The 19,496-nt window shown below is 45.9% G+C and overlaps 2 protein-coding genes across 2 annotated transcripts; one reads left to right on the top strand and one right to left on the bottom strand.

Annotated features, from left to right (window-relative positions):
• Positions 1–1,806: 1,806 nt before the first annotated feature.
• LOC136958964 (desmoglein-2-like protein) lies at positions 1,807–9,137 on the top strand. Its single transcript, XM_067253126.1, is given in 16 exon segments — positions 1,807–1,860; positions 2,842–2,967; positions 3,514–3,669; positions 3,861–4,002; positions 4,125–4,288; positions 4,774–4,908; positions 5,030–5,215; positions 5,439–5,713; positions 5,915–6,113; positions 6,116–6,374; positions 6,597–6,830; positions 7,072–7,199; positions 7,319–7,401; positions 7,403–7,619; positions 8,042–8,941; positions 8,943–9,137. Coding segments are annotated over 16 exon segments (3,453 nt in total).
• A 5,159-nt stretch (positions 9,138–14,296) lies between these two features.
• LOC136959585 (tubulin beta-2A chain) lies at positions 14,297–18,433 on the bottom strand. Its single transcript, XM_067253965.1, has 4 exons — positions 18,274–18,433; positions 17,717–17,825; positions 16,293–16,403; positions 14,297–15,731 (listed from the first exon to the last, which is right to left on the bottom strand). The coding sequence occupies exons 1-4, from the start codon at positions 18,328–18,330 to the stop codon at positions 14,647–14,649; spliced, it is 1,362 nt and encodes a 453-aa protein (XP_067110066.1). The 5' UTR covers positions 18,331–18,433; the 3' UTR covers positions 14,297–14,646.
• Positions 18,434–19,496: the final 1,063 nt, after the last annotated feature.

Raw genomic sequence — 19,496 nt, 5'->3', positions numbered from 1 at the left:
TGCAGAGACACAGTCAGATAAACCCCGCCTCTCTCAGGCTTCACAGAAAATACAGGTTTTCACTTCCCTCGAGGCAACAATTCAAGATGCTAAATTAATTTGTTGTACATTTACATTTAGTCATTTAGCAGACGCTCTTATCCAGAGCGACTTACAGTAAGTACAGGGACATTCCCCCGAGGCAGTAGGGTGAAGTGCCTTGCCCAAGGACACAACGTCAGTTTGCATGACAGGGAATCGAACTGGCAACCTTCGGATTACTAGCCCGATTCCCTCACCGCTCAGCCACCTGACTCCCAGTTGTTTATGCTGATTCACCAACAGTTACAATCAATCTTACTGATTAAACATGTTTCTGTTCAGTGATTGAGGGAGCGTGCACTCATTTCACTTACCATAGGCATTCATTAACTGAAACCCCTTTGTTTGAGTTACCCAATGTAAAGAGGAGTGTTTGTGCTGGTAGCAGGGTTATTCCAGAAGAATACCGTGTTGGAATAGGTCCCTAATTGTGAGACATAGGCTGGCTACTGTATGTGTTTCTTAAACATGAAAAATGTCTTCCAGTGAGTGATTTAGGTTGAGCAGCTTGGACAGAATCTGCTCATGCCCCCACTCCAGTCCTGCTAAGCCCATTGTAATGCATTACCAATAAATATATTTTATCCTGACAATCTCCTCTTGGTTCTCACCAGCTGACAAGTTCCAAGGAAGCCTCACCTGTCTTAAGTATTGTTTTACAACACATCTAATGAAGCAATATCCGGATGACAAGTTCCAATGAAGCCTCACCTGTCTTACGTATCATTTACGACACATCCAATCAAGCAATTTAAAAAATATATAATTAAATTGGGAGTGGAAGTAGCATGGTCTTATCAGTCTAGATCAAAGCACACGGCTCTCCCATGTATTTGAATGTACAGTTACTGGTAACTTGGCAACAGTTGTGAATCATTTATAGTCGTCTCTCTCACACGCTCCCCCTTCAATTCTTATCTGTTTCTGTCTGTCTTACTTTGTATTTCTAACAGACACATGCACACACACACACACACATGTGTGGGCTTACACACACACACACAATTATTTCAGTTTTAGCCACAACAAATTTTGCCTGCACCCAAAAAAAAGAAAAGGAATCGTCCCCATTAGTTAGATATTTTAGGCTAATGATGTCCATCTTGGGAGAGAAACAGTAAGAATTTCACTGCCCTAAGTGAAGTTTTACAGATAAGTGCCAGATCACAGACCTGCTTGTCTCAAGATGAAGGCCAACCGAAATATAGTTTTCAATTTTGACAATTTAGCTTGTTGTTGTTTATTGTGTGTGCATGTGTGTGTGTGTAAACATTTTAAGAGAGGCCTATATGACAGTTAGGCAATAGCATGCAGTTATTGAGAAGGGATACTCAAGAAAAAGTCCTAGAACATATTGAACCAAACAGGCAAACTTAGGTATTACTACCATAAAGTAAATTGCGAGCATTTGCGTTGAGTACACTATTGAGTATTGTAGGCTATTGTAAATTTACAAGAATAGTTATCAAATTTGTCAAAAGAACATGCACAAACTATTCAATTTGCACCAATGTTGAGATGAAGAGCTTCGCATTCCCGATATCAGCCTATAGCTGTGAGAAGAGTATAAAGAAGGCACCGCCTATTCTCTGACTCATTAGTATTTGAGAAAGTTTCGACACGGTAGAAGTGGCCAAAGTCTTAAATAACCGAGTTGAATAGAAATAGCCTCACGATACGGAATTTACATCGGGAAGGGAAATATTAGACATGTGTCCAGCTACAATGGTCCGACTTTCAAAATCCAGCGTTATTTTATGGTTACCGTTCATGCTAACTGTAAGTACGAATAAGAGTTTCTGTCCGAATCGGGAAAAGTGCAGGTGTTAATTATCGTGTAACGGGACAATGGTGTAATGTAGCCTATGTGATTTCTAATGAATGCGAGATGGGTGGTGTCACTGATGGATCTAATTATAACGGATTAGTCGGTATGAAAGACTCATAGACTATGTTTGCAGATTTTAATTAGACCTATGGGTTTGGGTTTATTGACTGCATTCCAATGTTGTTGCCTATAGGCGTACCCCTATGGCCAAAAAGCTAAACCAGTTTATACAAAGGAATAATAGTAACAGCTGTTGAATCAAACGTTTTTTCAGTTTTTGAGAAACGCGGTTAAAAACTGTGTAGGCTACTGGTAGGAACTTTTGTAACAACAAAGTAATCCTCTGTTTACCCCTCAGAACCCCTTTAACTCCTCTGTTTACACTCAGAACCCCTTGAGTGTATATAGATGGGGTCAGATGGCTAAGCGGTTAGGGAATCGGGCTAGTAATCAGAAGGTTGCTGGTTCGATTCCTGGCCGTGCAATTTACGTTGTGTCCTTGGGCATTTCACCTTACTTGCCTCGGGGGAATGTCCCTGTACTTACTGTAAGTCGCTCTGGATAAGAGTGTCTGCTAAATAACTAAATGTAAATGTATATAGCCTGTAAGGCTGTGCTAGAGTAATTAATGTTATCGGGCAATGACAACAACTGCAATACTGCATGAAAAGTATAGGGGTGATAATGTTTGTATCTACAAATATCCCAAACGTTTTGATATACCATTATCCAACTATCCAAGAAACATCCACCAAATCAAGATTTTGTGTAACCTATGTCGTCCTAAGGAGTCTAATGGAGTCTTTTTCCTGCAGTATGAGTCGTCATTCACTGATTCTTTTTTCCCAATAGATAGATTTATATATACATTTTAAATAAAACACTTTGATGATGATGCATTCCAGCCTATTGAATGACTAGTTTCTTGATAGTTTTTACAGGTGGTGGCAGATGGTGACGGTCAGAAACTGAGAAGACAGAAGAGAGAGTGGATTATTCGTCGTCCTCGTCAACTATATGAGAATCATGATTACCAAGGCCTGGACTTCATTGCTAAGGTATGATCTTAACAGTGACACAGCATCATTGTGGGTGGGTGTGGGATTGTGCCACTGTTGCAGCTCATATTGTACCCATGTTGACACACTGAGTAATATGAGTTATATTTAGTTTGAATACATTTGTACCAATCTTTGGTTGCTTCAGTAGATGGTTGAGAATGATCCAGTAAAATCCATATTGTAGATCTTCCTTGCCTTCCTAATTCCTCCTTTCATTGATGGTGTTTTGATGATGAGTGTTTTCTTGCATCTATCTATCAGACCAGCAAAATAAAATAAAAGAAGGGCCATGAATACTTCCGTAATATCTGTTTATATTTTATTGTGATTTAGTGTTACCTTATGTTATCCCTTTGTATAAACAAAGTTCCCATGTATTGTTCATGATCCCTACAGTGGATTCACTGTTCTAGAGAACTAAATAGTAACATTTCTTATTTGTTTATTTATTAATATTTATCCATGTGTTTATTCATTTATTGTTCCTATGACCTCTATATATAAAAACTTGAACAGGATTACTGATAGGCGTCTCTGTTCTAGATTCAATCAGATAATCAGTATTGGTCACCGGTGTTCTACTCCCTGACGGGTGATGGGGTAGATCAGGATCCGGTGGGCTTGTTCTCCATCAACTCAACCAGTGGCCTGATCCGAATCCACGACAAACTGGACAGAGAGAAGAAGGACTCGTACCATGTAATCCTCACCCACACAACCCGTATCTTCTAAAAACGAACGCATACAAGATCAAATCAGCTTTCTTGTTCTCATTTCTTTCTCTCACAGAGAGGCCTATCTCGAAATATTCGAGATAGGCCTGTGTGAAGACGCAAGGTCTCTGTGTATGTGGTGATGAAACTGACACGGGCGTGTTCTGACTTTTGCAGTTCATCGGAATGGCTAAGTACAGCGATGGAAAACGTGCTGAGAAGGACCTTGACCTGAGTATTGTTGTCCTGGACAGGAACGACTGCCCACCTGTGTTTTCAATGCGGCAGATTGGAGAAGTGTATGAACACAGCGCATTAGGTGTGTGGTTCACACTTGATTTCCCCATGCTCCAGACTCCTCATCAGTGAACGTTTCCTGCCATGTGCTTTTGAACTACGACCCCTGTAGTGGTGCTTATGTCTTTACCCGGTCTATTCCAGGCCAAGTTGTCATGAAAGTGAACGCGACGGATGCCGATCAACCTGGCACTGCGCACACTCAGATTAGCTTCAGCATCGTGGAGCAGTCCTCCTCAGACAGGATGTTCTACATGAACCACAAGACTGGAGAGATCCTGGTCCTCCAGACCAGTCTGGACAGAGAGGTGAGAGGTCATGATCAGTACTAATCATCACAGTACGCAAACTGGGATTACAATGAGACCGAGGCTATGCAGATCCATCCAAATGGGTTAACCCTTGTGCTGCCTTCAGGTCACATGACCCAAAGGTTCATAACGAACCATCATTGTGTTTACCCAATTTTACCAAATACAAAAACAAATAAAAAATACTTTTCTTTTAACCTTCGCAATGTGGGGGGTCTGAGACAGCCATACGGTTAAAAGAAACTGCTTTACTTTGTTTTTTTATGTGGTAAAGTTGTCGCAATACGACGGTGGGTCACAACAACTGATGGGTCAGAATGACCCGAAGATAACACGAGGGTTAAATGATGATCTTCAGTCATATGAAGCTGAATTTAAATTCCCTCTCAGACTGACACTTGAGTGCTCTACCTAGAGCAGTGTTGATACTTGAATGGAATCCAGTGGGTGAAGGCTTAGTTGATATTGTTTTCATTGTCCAGACACAAGACACATTTACCTTGATGGTGAAGGGTACTGACCTGAATGGAGCCGCAGGAGGGCTGTCTGGAACAGGACAAGTGGTGATTAAGTTGCTGGACATCAATGATAACATACCCACGCTGGAGGAAGAAAGAGTAAGGAGCAGCTAACAAACACAAATACTGTCTTCTTTCAGCCCAGACCTACTTATATGAACCCTGAGTGAACCGGTATGTGCTGTGGGTTGGACCTTGTGTAACGTGGTTTGTGTTGCAGTACGAGGGGAGCGTGATGGAAAACACCATCAGCATGGAGGTGCTGAGAATCAAAGCTGTGGATCTGGACTTGATGTACTCCGACAACTGGCTGGCTGTATTCACCATCGTGTCTGGCAATGAAGCAGGCTACTTCCACATCACCACTGATTCCAAGACTAATGAGGGCATTATCACTATCGTTAAGGTACGGTTGGGCTTTAGCTTGTCTAAGTAAAGTATACACTGTGCAACAATGTAGTCTAAAACAAGAAATTGCAAGAAATTTAAGTTAAAGTTGGATGGAATAAAGTCCCGTCAGTCCCGTCAATCACACGTGCAATCAAATCTACAGCAAGATTTAGCTTAATGTATTTAACTAAATACCTTCAATTGACAGTTATCTTGCTCTGTGCTTTTTAAAAATGAAGGCTTTGCACTATGAGGAGCTGAAGGTGTTGAACCTGGGGGTGAGTGTCTCCAACAAGGCAGAGTACAACTTTGGCTCTGTCATCCGCACCCACCCCCGACCTAAGATCTACTCCATCACGATCAACGTGGTCAACCAGCTGGAGGGACCGCGCTTCCAGCCTGCCATCAAGGTGGTAACCATCTCCGAGGACAAGACCACGGTCTCCCTCAACAAGATCATCACCACCTACGCTGCCATTGACAGTGACACCCTGCTCACTGCCACCAACGTGAGGTAAGACGTCAAGCTCATATCCTATGTCATTTACTGCACTGCAGGTACATCTCAAGCAGGTGTCAATATACTGTATGTCACAATGGCGGAAAGTGACTATAGACTGTGTTTGATTACATTAAATATGAACTGTATACTGTAGTGCTGTGTGTGAAAGGACACTAAGATACTGATATATTTTCTGATTTTTCTTTCGGTCAGATATGCCAAACTATACGACATAGACAACTGGCTGATCATCGATGAGAAGACGGCAGATATCAGATTAAACAAATGGCCCGACCGAGAGTCCAAGTTTGTGGTTAACGGAACCTACACAGCCAAGATAGTCTGCATCACAAACGGCAAGTGTGACAGGCCCATGGAGGCCCTCATCGTCATCATTCATCTGCTTTGTCACTTTCACATCTAAACCAAATGAATTCTTGTCGGTTTACAGAAGTAAACGCCAAAACTGCCACAGGGACAATTGCCATCCAGGTGAAGGACTTCAACGACCACTGTCCTACCCTGACCGACACATCTCAGACCATGTGCCAGGGGACCAACATGGTTTACGTCACAGCCGAGGATGGGGATGCCTTCCCCAACGGAGCACCCTTTAACTTCCGGGTGATTCAGGCAGGCAACAAGGAGAACTGGACCATAGAGCGTCTTAATGGTTGGTCGTAGTCTGCATCAAGTATATATTTTACTAAATGTTTTTGTGGTTGAAAATGGAAAATATCTAGAATACAAAAACAATTAAAAAATATCTATAATAATAATAATAGTAATGATGATAAAGTAGCTCAATAAAGTAGTCAACATTTTCAACTTCCCAAACTGTCTTGGCTTACTATCTTATGGTCCATCTTGTTTTTTTGCCCTCGCGACTTCTCAGACACCACTGCGATCCTGCGAGACCACGCCTCCCTGTGGCCTGGGGACTACAGGGTTGCCCTGGAGATCCCGGACCAACAGGGCAAGGTCTGTGGGGACGTCCAGTGGCTCGACGTGGTGGTGTGCACTTGCGATGCCGCCAACACGGCCTGTTTGGGGCAGTACACGGACAGAAGAACCACGTTTGGAACACTGGGTGTCCTCATGCTACTCCTGGGACTGCTGCTTCTCCTGTGTGAGTCCTGCCTGCGTGCCCTTCGCACTCTCTGTCAGGTTGATAACACTCACGTCGAGGGACGGAAGGAGAGTCTCCGTCTCGTAATGCAGCCTCTTCTAGTGTTTTTGATAACGCGCATTAACAATAGCCCTTGTTTGAGCCCCGTTTTGCTACTTTGTGGTCTTTAGTGTTAGCTTGTGGGTGAAGTGTTTCAAATGTGGACAGTGATATGAAAGGAAATGTGTGCGTGTGTTTCCAGTGCTGCCCCTCTTCTTGTTGTTTTGCCTGTGTGGACGGGTGGAGGACCTGGGAGACTTCAAGGCCATCCCGTTCGACCCCACAGAGCACCTGATCTCATACCACACGGAAGGACAAGGAGAGGACAAGGTACAGAGAGCCCTCCGTTCCCGTTGGCTCAACACGGTGTCACTTTCACACAACACGCGACACATAGGCTGATACCGCATATCGCCGTGCTCTCATTGGCCCACGCGTTCCCTTCCCAGGAAGTCCTCTTGCTCAGGGCTCCTCTGGAGGTGGACCATGATTCCATCAATGCCGGGGACGTGAAGAAGTACGGAGATAATCAGAGGCTTCACCTCCATGTCCACGACAGACATGTACGGTGAGAGTGATTTCCACCAGCACATGGTCAGCGGGCACGACCATGTGGACGGCAAGGGCATGGGTATGGGTGTGGGCGGAGCCACCATAGCAGGAGGGGAGCAATTCTCCTCGTGTTACGATGCAGGGTTGTATGGTGGGATCGCCCTGTCTGACAGCTTCCTGGAGGAGTACTACTCAAGTGTGAGTATCAACACTCAGCCTGATGTGTAGAATATAAAATGTGTTATTTTACTGTTTTTTTGTTTTGACCTGCCAAGGGACTACAGATGTGAGTTAATTTAAAGTTATCATGTGGTAAGGTGCATCAAATGGTGACATTTTTGTTTTAAACTGTACATGGTCCCTTGGTCCACAATAAATATACATATAGGTTGTGGAAGTCATAGTCTCAGAGACATGAATTGTCCCTGACTTAACAAGACAAACTCTAAGTTAAGTAAAACAAACAAAGTCAAGCTTGCAGTTAAAGACAATCTTTTGTTCGGGCCTATGTATGTGAACAGGAAACATTATCAATCCTAGATTTGCAATACTGTATTGTAGTATTACAGTATGTTACGTTTTTGAAGCCGTTTTATTCATGGGCTGTTCACTGCTTGCAGAAAGCTAACCATGCAGCACAACATTCACAACAGCAAGACGCCCCGATGACCTACGACTACGAAGGTCAGGGGTCACTGGCGGGCTCGGTGGGCTGCTGCAGCCTCCTGGAGCACGACAACGACCTAGACTTCCTCAACGACCTAGACTTCCTCAAGTTCAGGTCCCTGGCCGAGATCTGCCGAGGGTCCAGCCTGGAGGCGGAACAGTCTGTGGGGGTGTCCGTTTGCCCCCCCAGACCCACCCCTTCCTCAGGCGCCCACATTGAGACCTCCCTGGACACGTCTGCCAACCTCAACACCCTCACCAGCTCCGGACTGGCCTCCTCCTCCTCCTCCACGCTCATCAAGCAGACGGTGCTCAGAGAGCAGGGGTCCGCCAGCCTCCCCAGGGTCCACGTCCAGGAGAGCATGCTGGTCCCCAGCCAGACCCCCCTCATCCAACAGCCCACCATGTACTACACCTCCGCCCCGGCCCTGTACATGGTCGAGCCCCAGCCTCAGGTGCTTCTGGTGGATGCGAGGGGAGCAGGGGTCGGGGGCCAGGTGGGGGTGGGACAGGGACTCGTGCAGGTAGCAGGGCTGTACGGCTCCCAGCAGGGCATGGTGCTGGTGGAGAGGCAGGTGGGGGGGAGTGGAGGGGCTCAAGTGCTCACCAGCACAGGCCAGGCTGTGATAGGAGGAGGCCGTGTTGTGGCCGGGGGAAGCCACACCCTGTCAGGGGGGAATCAGGTCTCACACATGGTGGGGCAGACCGTGGTAAGGCCAGGGCATTTTGCCACGGGTTCAGGCATGTCACAGGGCAGCGTGACGAGATCCAAACATGTCTGTGTGGTTGAGAGCAGCTCAGCAGTGGCTGAAGGCGGGGCCAGTTCTGCCGGCCTGGCCTCGGGCGTGGCCCTGGGGGGGTTCTGCTGAGGAGCACAGCCTGGAGGTCAGAGTTCCCCATGTGGAGATGAGGGCTCAGACTGGCTCCTCACTGGGCTCCAGCTCCCAGGCTGGATCTGTGGGGTCAGACGAGGACTCCGCTCTCATGGCTGCTGCGGGCTAACTGGGCAGCCACACAGTGCTGGTTCAACTGGGACACATTTTCATGTAACTGATGTCATTAATGCCAACTTAAAATGATTTAAATGGTAGCCCATTTTGTACATGGAATGGAATTCAACTGGAGCTAAACCGAGCAATAGTTTTTGTAAATATATGTCTATGATCTATTTTGTAAAGTCAATGATTTATGCTTTTTTAACAATGGAAAATATAATTGGGAAATACATTTGTATACATATTTACTTTGGATGAGTAAAAGTAAGATTATGTGGGGAATCTATTTAGGATGGGCTACTGCTATGCACTGATATACATGAATATGGTTAACATTGCTACAATTGTTTACCAAATGCTCACTTTCAAGATTTCATGTCTAATGTATTTTCGATGTATGTACTTTTTTTTATCCAAAAGCAAGGCATGTGCTCACTTTGTGTGTTCTGATGGGCGTGGCCTCAAATTGGATCACATTAGCAAGCCTGTAATAGGTCCAAATAAATTAGCAATGTTTCATCTTTGAGATGCTAGTCCAAGCACTTGTCCTCTCAAAGTTGGACTACTGCAACTCGCTGCTCGCCGGTCTCCCAGCATGCGCAACCGGCCCTCTCCAGAGGATTCAGAACGCGGCAGCCCGTCTGGTCTTCAATCTACCCAGACGCTCCCATGTGACCCCGCTCCTCATCTCCCTCCACTGGCTTCCCATCATGGCCCGTATCAGATTCAAGACTCTGGTACTGACCTTCCGAGCGGTGAACGGGACTACACCCGACTACATCAAGTCTCTCCTCCAGCCTTACACCCCCCAGGTGTAAGGCTGGGGGGTGTAACTAACATCAGGCTGGACCTGATGTTAGTTTCCTCCAGGATCACAATGACTCGTATTGACAGACTTGTTGCTCTTGTTGGTTAGTTGTAACGGTTTTAAATTGTTGTACTCGCTGTGAAATATTTTACTGTTTTCTTTATTTTTTCTACAGGTACACTCTTGCACTTTTTGAGTTTCATGTTGTTTAATTGTAACTTGTTTAACTACATGCTCTTATGGTTCTTCCCTTTGGCACTTATTTGTTTTTTTCATAATGTATGCTTCATGTTTTGGTTGCTCGCAATGTTAGGGGCTATCTCGTTGTTATGATCAGTGACCTATGCTCTTTTGTAAAGCTCTCTCTTGGAAGTCGCTTTGGATAAAAGGGTCTGCTAAATGCATAAATGTAAATGTAAAATGTCTCCTTGTGTGCTATAATGAGATTAACAGCGTTAGACAAGAGAGGCATTTACATAGACCCTAAACAGAGACAAAAGCACAAGCTGAGAACGTTTTAGGAAGTCAAGAGTAGATCATTAGGATGGATTTTGTAGTAGAAGTTTTCAACCGCAACATCCCCACTAGATGTCACTCAATGTTGTCACTTCAAGTCTACTGTAGGCACAGACCGTACAGATATTTACAGAAGTTATGTAGACTTTTAAGATAAAGAGGAGCAAATCCACTGGACGTGAGCGAAAGCACTGTGGTGTGATGAAGAAAGGGTCTCTTCATTAAAGGACTGACTAAGTTCAGTTGAGTTCTGGATTTGTATAAGTATTATCAATCTGCAGATTGGGAGAGAGAACCAGACCTCTGACAATAAATGACAACACAACACCAGGCTCAGGTCTCAATCATGTCTCTCTCAGCTCTGTAGGCCGGAGGACCATCTTTTATAGGGTACAAGAAGGTAAACATCTGCTGGACCTTTCTGCAGCGTTTGATACGGTTAACCACCAGATCCTGCTCGCCAGACTTTCTGAGATGGGCATCACTGGCACTGCACTCCAGTGGATCTCATCCTACCTGTCGGGAAGATCCTACCAGGTTTCCTGGGGAGGCAAACTGTCGGGCCCTCGCCAGCTCTCCACTGGTGTCCCACAGGGCTCCGTCCTTGGACCCCTCCTCTTCTCTCTGTACACCACCTCACTTGGACCAATCATCACCTCCCATGGCTTCTCCTACCACTGCTACGCTGACGACACGCAGCTGTACCTGTCGTTCCCCCCGACCGATCCGGGGATCTCAGCTAGGATTGAGGCCTGCCTCACAGACATCTCCGCCTGGATGACCGAGCACCACCTCCAGCTGAACCTCGCCAAAACAGAACCTCTACCCAGACGCTCCCATGTTACCCCGCTCCTCATCTCTCTCCACTGGCTACCTATCATGGCCCGTATCAGATTCAAGACCCTGGTATTGACCTTCCGAGCAGTGAACGGGACTGCACCCGTCTACATCAAGTCTCTCCTGCAGCCTTACACCCCCACCCGCCACCTACGGTCTTCTTCAGACAACCGCCTGGTGGTCCCACCGCTCAAGACCGCCCGGTCCCAACACAAGCTCTTCTCCTGTCTGGCCCCCCAGTGGTGGAATCAACTCCCCACCTCCATCAGAGACACTGACTGTCTCTCCACCTTCAAGAAAAGGCTCAAGACGCACTTGTTCCGGGAGTACAACGGTACTTAGGAACGGTTCGCTTGACCCGATGTTAGTTTCCTCAAGGATCACAATGACTCTTGCTTAGAGACTTGTTGCTCTTGTGGTTAGTGGTAACTGATTAAAATTTTTGGTTCTCGCTGTGATATATTGTTTTATTACTGTTGCTTGCTTTTTCCCACAGGTACACTTGCACTTATAGCTGTTCATGTTGTTTGGTTGTGACTTGTTTAACTACATGCTCTTATGGTTCTTCCCTTTGGCACTTACTTTGGTTGTTCACAATGTGTGCTTCATGTTTTGGCTACTCGCAATGTTTTTTGGCTATCTTGTTGTTATGATCAGTGACCTATGCACTTTGTAAAGCTCTCTCTTGGAAGTCGCTTTGGATAAAAGCGTCTGCTAAATGAATAAATGTAAATGTAAATGTAAATGTAAACATAGTGACAAGCAGGCAGTAATGGTGTTTAAATAGTCACAGAGAAAGAGATTCCCAGGTCCCAGCCCATGACCACTCTCAGGGCAGAGAGAGATCATAGGTGGAGCTCTCCCTGTCGTCATCACAAGACACATTTACACAGCACTTTCTCCTGACCCTGGACAGCTATTTAACCTGACAAATAGACACAATCTACTCTTATCAATAGCAAACTCACATGACAACATACTAACTAGTTTCCAGTTAATGAGCGGAGCTAGTTCAGGCATGGCATTCGGGCAGCACGCGCCATATCACCCATCGCCGTGTTCTCAGCCCATAGGCTTAGCTTGATAGGCGGCGCTATAAAGTCGCACACATGCACGCACACGCGTCCTCGATTACCTTTGTGTTCTGCGCTGCTGCCACCCACCACCATCCCCTTCTCCCCCATGTGGTCTGTCTGTTCTCCCCGTGGGGGATTTAACTTGTTGCTCCCTGCCTCATGTCATGCATGCTGCAGTGAAGGCAGGGAGCGCTTCCCCCATGTACATCCATTCTGCCAATGTTAAACCATTTGTCATGTGTATGAATAAATGGTTATTACTGAACTAGTTATATTGATTAGGGAATAAAATAAGTACACAGGAAATGTGGCAGTTAAGACTAAGACCAAGTTACGTCTTAGGTGACTGACTTTCCATTCATTCCAATTCAGATAAATAAGCGCAGCTAGTTCAGGCAGGGCAATCGGGCAGCGCGCGTCAGTCATCTGGGACGTAAGGCGTCTTACTCCACCTTCCTTTCCTCCGCCCACTACCACACCCATGTTAGCAGCGCATATCCATTGGGCCACGTCCGATAAGGCGTCCGAAGATGCGCGGATACGCACACACTCACCCCGGTTGTTGTATGATCAGTGCTGCTGCCACCCTCCACCATCCCCTTCTCCCCCATGCTGTCTGTATGTTCTTTCCACCAGGGGGATTATATCTCTATTGCTCCCTGCCTCATATGTCAAGTATGGATGTGTGTTGCATCGAGGAGGCAGGGAGCGCTTCCCTTAGATCATCCACTCCGCCAAAGTGAAATCTCCATGTCCAAATCAAATGTCCATGTCATGTAACAATAAATGCTCAAATCTAATACGTGATTGTCTTGACTGAATTAGTTTACTTGATATTGACAGTTAAGCTTATCCTTGTACTTCTTTCATGTGTTCCTTGTGCCTTGGTGATAAACAGGATGAAACCACACCTAATTACAGGAACATGCTGATCTCATAAATACATTGTGATGCAGGCACATTTAGTAAGTTAGTAGTTAACAATGGCCAGATTCGTTAAGAAGCTCTTAACGCCAAGAGCTTCTTAACGAATCTGGGAAACCCGGCCAAATATCTTTTACTCAGCATATGAGCACATATATGACTCATATATGAGTCATGACATGACTACATTACCAATGTAGTCCTGTCATGACTTTACTTAAATGAGGCTAAATAGCTGCTAAATAGACGTGTGAGATGATGCAACAGACAGGTGACGCATTACTGATGTCATCAGTCTCTCTTCTAGGGAAGACTGAGGAAGGTGAGTTACCACACATCCGTGTCAGGATTCAGGAACACCTTCAATCAACACAGTGCCATCTTCATGCATCTGGTATTGATTCCGATTGTGTAAGGGTGTGTAAGTGTATGTGTGTGCGTGTGTGTGTTTGGTGTGGGTGAGCCGCCTTACTGGAATAACCACACACATTCCTTCAAGTGATGATAGATGTTTGTCTCTCCCCCTAGTCCCAAACAACAGTTTAAGCCTGGAGATCAGCTGGAGAAAGTTACATTCCATGACCTCGTCATCTTCAGAGCTCTTGGCAATAGAAGTTGCTATCTGTCTACCTCTGACAATGAGCATTACTAGCATTGGCAATCCTTGCGAGCACATGCTGAAACAGCTGAAACTAATGTTGTGATAGATCATTTATATTTGTGTAACAGATCTTTGATCCCCAGACAATGGAACCCACAGAACTACAAGACTGACCAGCATCTGACACACAAGCTTGTAACCAGAACAGCATTCTCTCCTAGAAAAATTAATCTTCTGTCCTGTCACTGCAAACAATGAATAAAAAGACTGCCATTGCATTGCTCAGGGAAGGCAAGAGCACACTATGAAAAGTTTTTTATTGAATCTTTCAATGTAAAATATATATGTATTTGCTCAACTGACATAACTGTTTATTTCTGGTAGTGTCTTTTGAAGGTGTAACCTTATATGCGTGTATATTATGAAAATGTACAAGGACTAGAATGAATAGGATAGAACATTTTAATTTTGACTTGTAAGAGAGAATGCATTTTGAGGTAAAGGTAACAAAAAACATACTGGAAGTTTCTGACACCAACATTGATAGCCTAAAACATGAACCGAAAAACCAATTACTACAGTATAATAACAATTACATAATTGTCATATTCTACATCGATCATGGTCTTCAAAGAACATATTCAAACCGCCATGAGATGCGGCATAGCTTAAAAGCTATAATTAACTTCATACACACACACACTGCATAGTCGGAAACCTCTAGATCTCTGAACAACAATTATTGACGATTTCAAGTGACTGGTTAGATATAGCACAGGCTGGTACTTCCACATGGCACAGATCAGTGACGGACTTCATGACGGACCTCCTCTTCATCTTCCACCTCGTCTTCCTCGTACTCGCCCATCTCGTCGGCGGTGGCGTCCTGGTACTGCTGGTACTCGGACACCAGGTCGTTCATGTTGCTCTCCGCCTCGGTGAACTCCATCTCATCCATGCCCTCGCCCGTGTACCAGTGCAGGAAGGCCTTGCGGCGGAACATGGCGGTGAACTGCTCGGAGATGCGCCTGAACAGCTCCTGGATGGCCGTGCTGTTGCCGATGAAGGTGGCGGACATCTTGAGGCCACGTGGCGGGATGTCGCACACGGCCGTCTTGACGTTGTTGGGGATCCACTCCACGAAGTAGCTGCTGTTCTTGTTCTGGACGCTCAGCATCTGCTCGTCCACCTCTTTCATGGACATGCGGCCGCGGAATATGGCCGCCACGGTGAGGTAGCGCCCGTGGCGAGGGTCGCAGGCCGCCATCATGTTCTTGGCGTCAAACATCTGCTGGGTGAGCTCGGGCACGGACAGGGCGCGGTACTGCTGGCTCCCCCTGCTGGTGAGGGGCGCAAAGCCGGGCATGAAGAAGTGCAGGCGGGGGAAGGGCACCATGTTGACGGCCAGCTTGCGGAGGTCGGCGTTGAGCTGTCCTGGGAACCTGAGGCAGGTGGTCACCCCGCTCATGGTGGCGGAGACCAGGTGGTTGAGGTCGCCGTAGGTGGGCGTGGTCAGCTTGAGCGTGCGGAAGCAGATGTCGTAGAGCGCCTCGTTATCGATGCTGAAGGTCTCGTCAGTGTTCTCCACCAGCTGGTGCACGGACAGCGTGGCATTGTAGGGCTCCACCACAGTGTCCGACACCTTAGGAGAGGGCATCACGCTGAAGGTGTTCATGATGCGGTCGGGGTACTCTTCGCGGATCTTGCTGATGAGCAGGGTGCCCATGCCCGAGCCCGTGCCCCCGCCCAGGGAGTGGGTGAGCTGGAAGCCCTGGAGACAGTCGCAGTTTTCAGACTCCTTCCTCACCACGTCCAGGACTGAGTCCACCAGCTCGGCCCCCTCCGTGTAGTGGCCCTTGGCCCAGTTGTTACCAGCTCCGCTCTGGCCTGAAAAAACAACCGTTCACCTTAGTTAAAGATGCATCACCTTGGCACTTCATATAATAACATCAAAAGTACATCATTATTGGGACTTGTTTGTACAAAGTGTTTGGGCTTGTCAGCAAAAAATTTAATATTACTTGCAAATGAAAACAAATACATTAACAATAACAACAATTTCACCAAATTAAGTTTATTTCTTATACGATTTTATGAAAAAACAATTACCCTATAGTAAATTGTGAATTCTTCAGAAAAAAAGAGTGACATTCGAAGTGAAAACAAGAGCACACTACTGTTGAGTGTGTTATTGGACATGTAATAGAATAGTCTGCGCCTCCTATGTTTTATCGAGTCTTAAATCCTCCTGACCAGCAGCGCTGCAGGACTGTCCCCTGTGGGCTGGGTTTTGCTGAGTCACCTCGCTGTCTGTGCCGCGCCTGACACGATGGCACATCACATAGCGTTGCTGAGGGAGTAAAACTTGCTTTGGCTGCAGAGGATGTGACAGGGAATGCTGACAGCAAGGGACACCACCATCGCTCTACTGGACCTCCGCCCACTCACCGAAGACAAAATTGTCGGGTCTGAAGAGCTGTCCGAAGGGCCCGGAGCGAACCGAATCCATGGTGCCGGGCTCCAGGTCCACCAGGATGGCACGGGGAACATACTTGCTCCCTGTTGGAGGGAGGAGAGGGAGGAGGGAGAGAAGGGGGGTGTGGAGTTATAACCCGCAGGATATACTGATACTGTGGGTGTGGTGTGGTGTGGTTCTGCATCTAAGACAAATAGAGAGAGCATACAACACTGCTATGATAATGTGCAAAGACGTGGTCATATGTGGGAAATATAGGCTGGAATCTTTTGGGAAGTGCTAATATGTTTTGGGTAATCCCTGGGTGTGTATGCAGGGGACACTGTGTGCCTGGGGTGCTGCCCTCATAGAGGGGATCCCAGGACATCCAGGCTGGAACACACTGCAGTACATGCTACGATGCCTTTGATTGTCTGGGCCTCCCTCCCTCCCTCTCTCCTCCCCTGTCTCCCATTCGCAGACTGCAGCAAAAGCTTGCAGTGCTGAGAACTGCTGAAGAGTAGCGAGGAATGGGGGAGGGGGAGGGGGGGGGGGGGGGTTCTGGCAAAGGGGACAAAAAAAAAAGCTGAAGTGTGCAGAATACATTCTGAGTGAGATGTGATCTCCCAGTGGACTTGTCCTCTTTATCTAACCACCTCTCCTCTTAAGTACTGCTACTCAAGCTGAATTAAAACCTTCCTAATCTGTCTGCATTTAAAGAACAATTTATTGCATGAGTGCATAAGTGTCCAATAGTGGTACCAAACATCACATTGGCTCCAGCTCAATTTACACCTTGCGCAAAAGTAAAATAAAAGACATCCCGACAGCCTAGCACCGCATTGACTGGAAACAAGATATGGCTAGCTAGCCATACTGTAGCATATGCTAGTCTTCCATTACTGGCCACTGCCTCTGCCACCCAGCTGAGTGGACACGTGGTGACGGATATAGTGCCGACAGACAATGGATTTCAAATGACCTTCTAAAAGGCTGGCCAATATAAACAGACAAACGCGAACACAGGGTTTTAGGGCTGGGTCAATTATACAGACACTGCAGATACCTGTCTAACCTGGCAATGAGAGAGGAGGGGGGAGAGAGAGAGAGAGAGAGAGAGAGAGAGAGAGAGAGAGAGAGAGAGAGAGAGAGAGAGAGAGAGAGCTCTATTTAGCAAGTCCCCGCTGTCCTCATTTTCCCCAGATGGCTAGCTGGGGCCTAGTTTTCCCTGTCAGGCACAGATTACAGAGCAGCTAGTTGAAGTGAGGTCTGTAGCTTTTACATCATCATTCAGAGAGCACTGCAACAACCTGCTGCAGGGTTCAGCTGTCTATTGTTCATGGTCACATACAGAGATTCCTCCCCAATCTGGCCACAGCCTACAGACATTGCAGGACTCATTATGATGGATATTTACCTGATGCTTCATTGTAGTACACATTTATCCTCTCCAGTTGCAGGTCACTGTCACCTTGATAACTGCCAGTTGGGTCGATCCCATGTTCGTCACTTATCACCTCCCAGAACTATTATTGGGACATGGATTGATACAAACTTAGAGGTAGGATAAAAACCGTAACTTGATATCTTCCACGCGGTATTGGACTAGTGCTTTGGCGCATCTCTTTTGATGACAAAAGGACATCAGCCAGATGCGTGTCACTACTGCAGCCATGAGCCTCATGTCCCGGTCAAGTGGACCGCACCCTCAGAGGGATGCGTGGAATTGTTAAATAATTTCCTGCAAACTTGTATTTACAGAACACGATGTCAATATCAACAACATTGCCTACATACATTATGTATAGACAATGTGTCGCAGATCGAGGTGCTGCGTAACAAGTCAGATTTAACATACAGGGATAATGATTAAATGGTACGTAGCACAGGAATTATTTGATGAAATATCAAAATAAATCTAAACTCGGAAGTTTTTGCATAACAGTTGCTGCGTCAGAAGAAAAATAAACGTACCTTGGCTCCAATCTGGTTTCCACATTGTCCAGCCTGGATGTGAACAATTTCCCTCATGATGCTTAGTGGGCGCGAGCAGCAAGCTTTGTGTCTCAACTTAACCGGTCGTCGAGTCCTTCTGTGTCACCGCTGTATTTCTTACTCTGAGCACTTTCTACATTCCTCGGGCTAAGGGTGAGCCTCCAGCACCCACAAAATGATGCTGATTGGGTGACGTCACACCTGCGCTGCATCCCAGTACCCTGGCCAGCCTATCACAGGCCACCGGTTTGATGCAGTGGAGCATTTGACCGATCTGCATCGGTCACCGTGACATCATCCTGTCCGTGTCCGAGACAGAACGCAGCTTGTTACCCATTATGAGTGACTCATGGCTTTTTTACGAAATAAAAGTGATGATTTTATCTGTGAATTTGATAGCAAACTCTGCAGATTGGCAGATTGTGGAGGTACCAACCCTCCAGTAGCTCGCAGTCTCTGCTGCAGCATTTGGACATAAATATGCAATAAAGGTCAGTTTGGACCCGTTTTTTATTCATAGTATTGGAGTTTATTTCTGAGGGGAGTTAATTTAGCTAGCCAAGTCACTAATATGGACTAAATGACTAAAATGACTAAATGTAATATAGTTCATAAGCCTTGATCTAAAGTTAAGATACAGAGGATGGAACAAGCAGGCACATGGAAAACAATAACTGATGCGAAATGTGGAAGAAATCTCTTCACAAAGAACAAGAGGCGTCAAGATATTTGATCAATAAATAGTGAAGTTTATTACAACGACACATATGGCTTATGTACAAGTGCATTACTCATGTTAAAAAATGGTAAAAATAAACATGTCAATCAGTGGTTTTTACATTCAATCCACTCAACCACCAACACAGGGCCTCTGAAGCAGTTTATTGTACACTTCTTATACACAGAGGCTGTTTCCCAGTGTGTCTCACAAACTATGAATCCATCAACAATGACAGTCTACATTACAATTGTCTGTTTTCCTATCTCTGAAGGGAAGACCTTTGTCTTATCACAATGTTATATATTCTGTGTTCATCTACTTAACATAAGCACCCCCTTATCAACACCTCAAGATGAACCTATCAGCTGGCACTGAATATGCTATTACCTTTAAGTTCTGAGAAAATATGGAGGTTGTAACATCCATGTCAGTCAAACATCAACTAATCTTGCACGCCATTGCATATCCTGAATGTCAACCA

The sequence above is a fragment of the Osmerus mordax genome, chromosome 16 (assembly GCF_038355195.1).
Source record: "Osmerus mordax isolate fOsmMor3 chromosome 16, fOsmMor3.pri, whole genome shotgun sequence".
Lineage (NCBI taxonomy): Eukaryota > Metazoa > Chordata > Actinopteri > Osmeriformes > Osmeridae > Osmerus > Osmerus mordax.
Note: the sequence above shows the minus strand (reverse complement) of the source record. Positions and strands in the feature narration are given on the sequence as shown.